Consider the following 10,285-nt stretch of genomic DNA (forward strand, 5'->3'; position numbering starts at 1 on the left):
CACTGGTTTATCCTATGTTGTAATTCACAAAGTTTTCTGTTGCTACTGAAGTATGGGAAACAGTTTAGCGTGACTGAATTATCTATAGTTATAACGCAGCACGCATATAGAACACCGATGTAAATAGGCTAATTATTACATGTGGTGACTGTTTACTAAGGCCTTAACGCTCCTCGTCGTCATCCTGGTTCGTACCGGATTTTCACTGGTGCGACGAATAAATGATTTATTAAATGATTATTTTATGTTGTGATTGTCAGGTTTCCATGAAAATGTAATTGAGATTGTAACTGAGCAAAATTTTGATCAAATTACAATTACAATTACACAAAATAGAAATGCTTCAATTACAATTACATGAAAAAATGTAATTAATTACATTCAGCTCAATTATAAATTACAATTGATCCAACTCTGGTGAGGTGTAATTGGTTAAGCCGCCATCTTCACGATACCAGTGTAAGTGGGTTCGAACCTCAGTTCTTCTATGCGGCTGACGTTTATCCGCGCTCCTGATTGCGGCTACAGTGTATAAAAAGCAAGGCGTGAAGGTGAGCCGAGTCAAAAATCGGCGGAAGAAACGAAGGTACGGGCGCATGAAAAAACGAGTGAGAGCGATGGTGAAATAGCGTGAGCGTGCAAGTTACCCGAAAGAATACGAAAAGCCATGAACATTACTGATGCTACTGCCGTGGCGCACAGTCATGACCTCAATAGGCCTATGTGTGCGAAAAAATTGCGTTGTGGATATCATTATCACAACTCGACGAAGTATCTCTAATTTTTTTCTTTACGAAGGTATTTTATTCAATTACATCGCATCTGGCGCGATACCGACGTGCTTCAAGCATGTGGCTTCGGTTGCTTTATCACTAATCTGAGGTATTAATCATTAATCCAGGGCGTGTGGCTCTTTTATCGCTGGCATTTCGTGGCCTGGAGATCATTCGCTACCTTCCAACCATACCGAAAGCTTGAGAAAGTGACAGCATCGTTCAATCAAAAATGGGGAACATGGAAATGAAGGTAAGAAACTAAGCATAATATGATTTTTGTACTCTTAATCAAAATTGAAAACACTAATTTACCGTTTCTGTCATGATACCGCGTGACTGGGCCGAGGTGATATCTTAACGACTTGTTTGTTTTGGGGTATTCATGGTGTTTGTCGACTACTATGGTCATTTACACCAGGCCGATATTCTTCTTATTTTCCGTAACTGCCGACTTATAGCACGGCCCACCTCTAGGCTTTTGTAAGACACCGCTGACGCGGATGAGGTGGCGAGGAGGAGCCTAGGTAAACCTCCAACACTTAGGTATCGGAATTCAGAAGTCGACCTCGGTCGGACTCGAACCCGCACCCATTGGTGCTGCAGCCGCGGATTATACCACTGCGCTATCTCGCCACATATCTTAACGACTTAATTATATCGGACCAACGAGTTATGGACGTAACGAACATATATGCAAGCCATCCTTTGCCGCGTCTCATGTCCTGGAATTCAAAACGTCCCTCTAAATTTTGTAGAACATAGCCTATAGCTTCTTGGAGGTACAGAACTTAAATATACTATTCAATAGCCTATAGCGTATCATAAAATTGGTTTTATTGCCTCTTTATCATATTATGGCCGAAATTTACATAAACACAAATTTGCGATATCTGACGGGGCTCACATATGTGCTTTCATCGTCATCTGGTGTGTGGGTGGGAAATTGAAGCATTTACCAGATTTCCACCCGAGTGCATGGTAGAAATGAGGCCGTTGACACTTTCTAGTGGCGAATATAGGTTTCAAACCGACACAGCGGGCAAAAATCGTAATAATCGTCAGATTATATATTTTCATCCGATCAAGACACTCACAATGTATACATGGGTAACAACATGTGACACAATGCCATGCTATGAACGTATAAGAGGATGCTGAAGCAACCAGTAGGCCTAGCTGTCTCATAATCTGGCTTCCACCTGGGCCTATAGTGCCCGGTGTCAATCAATCGTTCGATGTTAATCTTCATTCGGCTGTCTTTCCATTCGTTTCTTCGAGTACTTCCTTCATCATGTCATTTTTTCTAAGCATTTTTTGTCGCGTATGAACGAACATTACGCATAGTTGAAGGGCCCAGATAAACCTCTGATGCTTCGGCTACCGGCAAGATTTGAGCTCGGGCCGCCTGCGTAGATGGTGAAGGTCACCATACTATACGCTAACTCATCCGCGGGTTGAATTTACGTGTAACACCACGCTTTCATGGGGCTGGAAACGGCAAAAGAAAAATGAACCGATTCCGCCCCTTGGGTATATCTACATACGAATTGGAGTACTTGACTCGTTTTCACCGATTGGAATGGGTGTGAAAGCGATATTTCCTACCACACACTGCAGATTACCTGCATGATTTCGCTATGGTGCAGATCGGCAAAATGAACGATTCTCGTTTCACTGCGGACTATACAATGATTATTTCATTGCGTAGGGCTCTGGTTCTAAGTTGCATAATTTCGGCTGAACTCACACCATCATAAAGTTTTACCAAAGCAGGAAGTAAACAGCAATAATCATTTCTATGCTTATATTTTGGCAAGAATCGCTCATTACCTAGATTTCAAAGTGAGTGCCAACAAGTGTCTATTGTTCATTATCGGTATTTTTTGGTGCAGCATTTCAAAGCAATGTGATTTTAAAAGCCCGTCCATAATGGTAACTACCCTATCGTGATGTCATATAATTTTGAATCTAAATTTTCATACGTAGGTAGACCGCGGTAAATTTGGTCAGCGAATATTATGATCCGTTAGTAACATCTGCGCGATGATTCATTTGTGTCTGCTCCTGTAGTAATCATGGTACCCGAGCAGCTTGTACAGTGTAGACTCACATACTGTCTCGTAGCATTACAAATCCATTAGTGTTGAGAAAAACCACCATCAGTACGAATATATTTGCTTGTGTGAGAATAAGTCATTATAGAAATAGAAACTAGACAAGCAAAACTAGACGGAAATGGCATATATAAAATGGATATATTACAAGGAAGAATATATTAGTAGATCAAACAGTTCAATTCCGATAAAGTTAGATGTTCATAAAGAGCGACTTAACTCTAAAATATCACGTCTAACAATATCGACATTGAAGGAATATGTGGTAGGTTTACGGTATTTGTGTTTTCGGTGTCCAGTAGATATAATTGCAACACAGATCGTTGTATATAGAGCGAAATCGTTTGAAATTAAAACGAAACTCATGTTAATATTTACCAACGGCGCGATTGTCAACAAAATCTAATGTAGGAACGGAGAAATGCGTTCTGAAGACATCGGTTTTCGGCCGTTGGTGATCATGTCGATCTGTCAACAACCCAAATCAAACAACATATGTGTAGTTGTATTAAGTAGACAGCGTCACGTGAAGTATACGTGGATTTCTGGCTGGCCATACAGTTGATGTATTTTGTGCTTTGCATGGTATGTACACTTTTTACTCACAACTGGGCGATGAAGGTGGACTTAATCATTCACTTAATGTTGACGTGTTGCGCTTACATGGTACCGTGAGATGCTTGCATTATAGGAACATGTAATAGTAATATAGGCTATTGCAGGGTTTGTTGGATTGACAGAACATGCACGGGCAAGATTAGGAAATTCCGGCATGCAAATTTTGTTTCGTCAGCATACTCAATGCTTTTATCATTTGAAATCGTAGGTAATTATGAAGCTGATACATGTGAAATATTGGTCAAGCATCCCCAATTTAGGTGCATGTAGAATTAGACCTATTCATTACTGAATTATCTGAATGCATTGAAATTTGATTAGAATTGAAAAAGAGTAGCGACTTGCTCATCACAATACAAACGCACTGCAATCACACAGTAAACGAAATATTATCCTAATCTTTCAGCCAACTGTGACTGCGGCTGAAGACTTCAGCCCGGAAGCAGACTGCGAAGCTCTAAGAGAAGCAATGTCGGGTCGCGGTACGGACGAAGACGAATTAATGGCTATTCTTGCCAACAGGTAGAAATTAAGCCAACTCAATCTGCTATCTTCGGAGAATAACTCTTCGCGTCGACAGCGGATGGTGATGATGGTATCTTGCGTTAAGGTCGACTTTGCAGAGGCAGATTTTAAAAGAGAAATACGAGTCTGAATACGGCGACGAGTTGATGAGGGATCTAAAAAGAGAACTTCGTGGAGAATTAGAAGATTGCATCATGGCCGTGATGGATGTGAGGCATTTTACTTTTGCGCCTTTATCGCGCTGGGTGTGTAGTAAATACGATGCCACTCTTACCATTCTTAGCCTCCAGTCGTCTACGAAGCAAAGCAGCTCCGCAGAGCTATGAGAGGACCGGGGACCGACGACGAGATTTTGATCGAAATTTTGTGCACGAAGTCAAACGAGAGAATCGAGCTGATCAAGGTTTGCACCATGCTTACGGCCTCGCCAGTGGTCTCTCCACGCGTATTTCTCATTCCTATCACGATAGAAGCACCGACACCATACATTTACATACTCGGGCAGAGCTTTTCATATGCTGTCTTCGATGAGCTAACAGCGAATGTGCTTATATGTCTTGTAATGCTGCTACAAAATCGTATGAATATAGGCATTAGTATCAAAACGGTCAAATGACTGTACAGTTGAACATGTCATCTATATATCTGGGTGATGTTCTGTGAGAACACATATAAAACCACTATAACGCAATGCAGGGCTTTTTGGATAGGATATTGCAATGTGATAGGAGCCCACTACGTCAAGATTAATTCATAATATCATACAATTATTACAAAATTCCGTCTTCTGCGGAAAATTTTTAGCCGCCCCTCGCAAATTTTCATCGTGACCGTTCCTCTGGTGGTGGCTTGAAAACGACTGCGTTTGACCTGACATGGTCAAAGTAGTCACCTTCGCTATTTGAGTAGAAGTAGAAGAAACACCGAACATTTCTACTGAATTACAAGTAGAAGACAAAACTACTGCTATAGTGGAAGTAGAAAATGATAGTACTGAAACATACTTGTTACTCAAGTAAGACGTTTCAAAAGTAGAATCGATCGAGGTTCGCATACGTTTAGAAGTTAATCCGAGATGGGCTGCTTTCGAAATTGCAAGATCTATTTTCGCGACTAACGCAAAATGATTAATGATCGAGATTATTTTCAATACCGCAATTACACTCCGTGACACAGCTAGGAGCTATATCAAGCGGATCTCTTAAAACGGATGCAAACTTATCCAAAAACTAATTCTTTGAAAATGCACATTGAATTAAGTAAGTATAGTTTTGCCCAAAAAACTGCTCAGGTAGAATTGTAAGTACTATAAAAAACTACTTGAGTAAGTAATGAATGTAGGTAAAACCTCAATGAGTATAGGCAGGGTTGGATTTAAAACAAACGGTGCCTTAAACACTTTTAAACAGTGTTTTAAACAAATTCTCTTTTAAAAAAAGTTGTGTTTTTTCAAACGTTGTCTAATTATGCCATACTTGTGCAAATAGGCTACTTCCGAAAACCATGCACTGCAGTATAAGCCTACGGATTATTTAAATCCAATATAGTCGACGTATACGATGTGGGGTGGCTCGAGTCCTCAAAATCATCGTCGGTTCAACAGTCACAGCATGTAGATATAGGTTATTTATTGGTACGAAATGGATGTTTTGATGATGAAGACCGCCGACCGTAAAAATGATGCATAACGATGTAGTCGTGGTTAAATATATTTTGCTCTATATATGACAGTGGTCGAAGCCCTTTTCGTCGAAGGAGCCATATTTACCCCATATTTTCAATGGCGAATATCAAAAATTGTGACGTCAAAATCAAATATTCGTTGCGTAATGGCTAAAAAACATGTTTTAAAGAAGGACCATGTTTTAAACGTGTTCGTTTAAAATGGATTACAGGCTGCCTACGAGACGGTGTACGAACGCAATTTGATGGAAGATGTGCGTGATGAAACATCGGGCGACTTTAAAACCCTGCTCTCCCTCATCCTTTTGGCACAGAGAGACGAGTCCTGGGAGGTTGACGGTGACGCCGCCGAAGCAGATGCCCAAGCTATTTTCGATGTGAGAACCATTAGATCTGTATACACATACACGATGAGCATCGCGTTTACCGGATCCAATATTCTTGCGTTAAGGCCGGCGAAGACAGATGGCTCGGCACCGACGAAAACGAATTCACGAAAGTGTTGGCGCTCCGTAACTATCTCCAACTCCGATTAATCTTCATGAAATACCGCATGGTATGACACCCAATGCACTTATGAACGCAATGATCGTAACCTATATGTCACCTATGCGCGCGTACCACAGATCGCAGGCAACACGATCGAGGAAGCGATCGAGTCCGAGACATCGGGGAATCTCCAGAAGGCCTACCTGGCGATATGCTCCATGACGAGGGATCTGCACGATTACTACGCGCAGAAGTTGCACGACGCCATGCGAGGTCTGGGAACTGACGAAGACGCCTTGACCCGATTGATCGTCGTCAGATCAGAGGTTAGTCAAAACAAAATGCAGCTTACGTATGCATGCATTTGCATGCATGCACCTGGTAAGACTTGTCAAGCGTGGAATCGCTCTTGTTGACAATCACGGGGAATACCACGGACAAAATGGTAACGATAATCACTGGCGCTAAACTCCAGTAGCATACTGCATACAATTCTGCCCGTTTTATGTACAAGTAGCGATTTCACGGCACGCTCAAACTAAAAGTAACATAGTGAGTAAGCAAAATTTACATCTAATTTATGACGCCATGTCCCAGACTCTCACATGATCGTGGAAAGAATTTTCAAGCGTGGAATCGCTCTTGGTAAGAAATCATAGACGATACCGCATGGCAAGTCAACATCGTTGTTACTGAGTATTCCAAGTAGAAGTCTAGGAGCAATGCTGTTAAGTCCAGTCGGGTTCATGCACAAGTATTGATTTCAAGACTGCTGGCCAAAACTAAGAATTCAAGTTGAAACAAAAGGGTGAAATTGTGCTCCGTGGGAATTAAAAAGTAATTTAGGATGCCGCGTCCCAGAAGCTTAGGCTATTGATGCCAGTCCGCTGCGATTTCCGCCTTTTCTTCACGATGCTGCAAACGTGCTATACTGACACTTGCTTCCTATAGCTGACAAAATTTAAAAATTTAAGGCGAATAATTTGGCATCAAATCGAATTTGTTCAAATACAATGTAGTCTTTACCTACATAACCGCAAAACACAGCAGTATTAGTAGCGCAACTATAGAGAGAGTGGACTACATCACCTCTGCATGCTAAAGAATACACGGATGGAAATCTCTAGAATAATTTCCCAAAATTTCGTCTTTGACAGTCCCAGTATCGCATATCCTTGTTGAACACCATACCTGAGCAAGACATTATTTCCTTTCAGTTCGATTTGGGAAATATCAAAGACGTGTACGCCGAGAAGTTTGGGAACGGACTGTGGGCCGACCTGGCGCAGGAATGTTCCGGAGATTATCGCAAAATGCTGCTGTCTCTCATCCGCGAAGATTAATCGCCGTTCCACTGCCGTATACAGGACGATGTCATATATAAGCTTACCAGATCTTTCTGCTGAATATATTTGCAGCTCTTCGCCGAGTGTAGGCGTCATCGGTTGCGGTATTTCATAGCGATTACACGGTTGGAATAAAATATAACGTGTGCCATCTTTAAACGATGCCCGAGATCACGAAATACTATAATTTATTCTGTATTCTTGTATAGCCTACCCCATATATATTTAAAATTGGAGTCGCTTCAAGTATAGCTTCCGCTACGAGGAAACATGCACCATCTGTGCAGCACTGCTGATTGCAGAACACACATATACCGTCAGATAACGAGACAATTAAAGGTCAGGGCATATATATGCAAGAAGCTCCAGACACATACAAAAATACCTGCCAACACCCGACAGTGTAAATCTGTGGTTCTTAACCTGGGCTCCAGAACCCTCAAGAGGCAATTTGGATTTTGAAGGGGGCGGAGACGCTCAGGAGGCGCTGGGCTCAGGGGGCGGTAAGGGTCGCTGAAGAAAAATGGCGTCGCAGTAGCAGCTGCGGTGCAGCACGGACATATCATTATATAGTATAACAAATGTTCTATATATCCCTGAATTCTCATGGCAAATTAACATTCGGCACAATCTATCAAATCTCGAAATTTTTCGTCGGGCTCCACGCGGCATATAGTCCGACGATGTTTGCAACATGTCCCCGAAAAAAATCGTCGGAATATTTCTTTATTGTATCATAAATGATGATACCGTTTAGCGTTGTGAATAGGGATGGTGCGAACCCCTTGATGGTTCTGGTTCGTGTGTGAACGTGAACGCGATCGTTTTTGAAAGGTTCTGTGTGAACTCGAACGTGAACCTATGACGTCACATGATTCCAACCCTAAATTTCCGTAAAGTAATATATCATTGTACATGACAACTATAGTTACGACTCGGGTCATTTTATGCTACAATACTGAAGTACATTCTGACTTTATAAACGTCACCTAATGTATCCACTGGAACAATCAAATGCTATATTAATTCCATGAAATCAATATCTTCCGTCGCTTGGCCAACAATTTCAACGACGACTCGGCTAGACCGGCCAGATGAATTCTTAAAAGTGAAACACCAGTTTCTATACTTGGGTCAGATATTATCTCAAAAACAAGTTATACAGTAGCCAACACCCTAATCTGGTATCCAATAATGATATCAAATCAAGATAGACCCCGTATACGCCTGATTGATTTTTTACATTAGACATCGATGCATTAATTACATCAATTTCATTGATGTAAACAATTGATTACTTGACTAACAACAATTCGCTGACTTCCCACATGTATTGTGTATCGTACTTGCTATAGTGTGTGATTGCAGGAAAGCTCATTGCAGAGAGCCACTAACGATTCATAAACGGAAAGCTGAATATTCCTAGCAAACTTTTGAGCAAATAATTTTTGAAATTGCAAGGTGCATGCTCGTTTAGTGCTGAGTTTATTTTCATGCTGTCAGCGCCGTGCGGAGAGTGGTCCGACGTTGAAAAGCAAAGAATTTCAAGCAAAGACACGTTGGTTATAATGAGGACGTAGACAATTGTAATTCATGGAAACGGTCCAGCAGTGCACAACAGACCAAGTTTCGTTTGTGAACACGAATATTCGAATTTATGAGGTTCACACACAGAACGCGAACGTGAACCTCACGTTCATAACATCCCTAGTTGTGACTTACAACCTCGCGTGAACGTTGCATAATATGGGTTGCTTTTTTGGAATACAGCCATATTAAAGTTAATAACTGGGTGTAGTACTAAATTCAATGTGAGCAAAGATCTCTACCACATTCTCAGTTTATTTACTAGTCACACAAACCAATAAAACAAAACCCAATAGGCTACTATTATCAGCCCGTGATTACCAATCCAGGAGGTGAATTTGGGATGTGTACATCGGGCTCGAACCATAGTTGGTACATGAGCCCTTACCCGACGTTTATTACAACAACCTGGATTTGATCACAAACATAGCACATTTTATGATATAGTTAATTAGTCGAGTGGTCCTCAGGCGCGATTCAAGCGCGAAATATTTCCAATAGTAAAGTCCCAACCGGACTTCGACCTCTTACCCATTTTTTACTACTGTCCTTAAAATATGGGGAGGGGGCACCAGACCTAAGCAATTTTTGAAAAACGGGGTAGGAGGACAAAAGTAAAGAAGCACTGGTATAAATAAAAATAATTATTAGTAAAACTGTCGATTCACATAATCGTGCTTAGGATGGAGATTTGTAATGCCGAGTCCAAAATATTAGAACCTCACAATTAAACAAAACAGAGCTATTTTTAGAAATTTCAGTTAGGAAATCCCATGAAAATACGCTATTCAACTAAATTTTGATATCCGGATCTCAATAATAATATAATAATAATGGCCGGATTATATTTTCAGCCAATTTCTTAATCTGGCACACACTTTTATGCCTATATTACAGTTTATTCGACGTTAACCTCGATTCGTTGGTCACTCGATGTCACCACTACACCAACTTCTCCACATATCGCAAGTGATTAAGATGTGCAGGATTGGCTTCGAATAAATGTCCTAAAGTTCCCGATTAGGGTGTGATTATTGAAATATACATTTTTGGTAGTGCTGGAGGTGTCGAATTAACTGAACATATTCATCGCAGCCGCGCAATACACCGCATCTTCGCAGAATACTTGTTGCAAGTTCAATATAAC

General features: G+C 41.0%; 1 protein-coding gene across 1 annotated transcript; it reads left to right on the forward strand.

The window, feature by feature from the left end:
• Positions 1-883: 883 nt before the first annotated feature.
• Positions 884-7,693, forward strand: LOC145444316 (annexin A13-like). The gene is made up of 8 exons (XM_080322260.1): positions 884-1,026; positions 3,915-4,030; positions 4,119-4,242; positions 4,317-4,436; positions 5,929-6,093; positions 6,168-6,272; positions 6,343-6,531; positions 7,423-7,693. The coding sequence occupies exons 1-8, from the start codon at positions 1,006-1,008 to the stop codon at positions 7,546-7,548; spliced, it is 966 nt and encodes a 321-aa protein (XP_080178386.1). The 5' UTR covers positions 884-1,005; the 3' UTR covers positions 7,549-7,693.
• Positions 7,694-10,285: the final 2,592 nt, after the last annotated feature.

This window comes from Botryllus schlosseri, chromosome 8, assembly GCF_051294905.1.
Source record: "Botryllus schlosseri isolate E-star chromosome 8, Bs_hap1, whole genome shotgun sequence".
NCBI classification, from domain to species: Eukaryota; Metazoa; Chordata; class Ascidiacea; order Stolidobranchia; family Styelidae; genus Botryllus; species Botryllus schlosseri.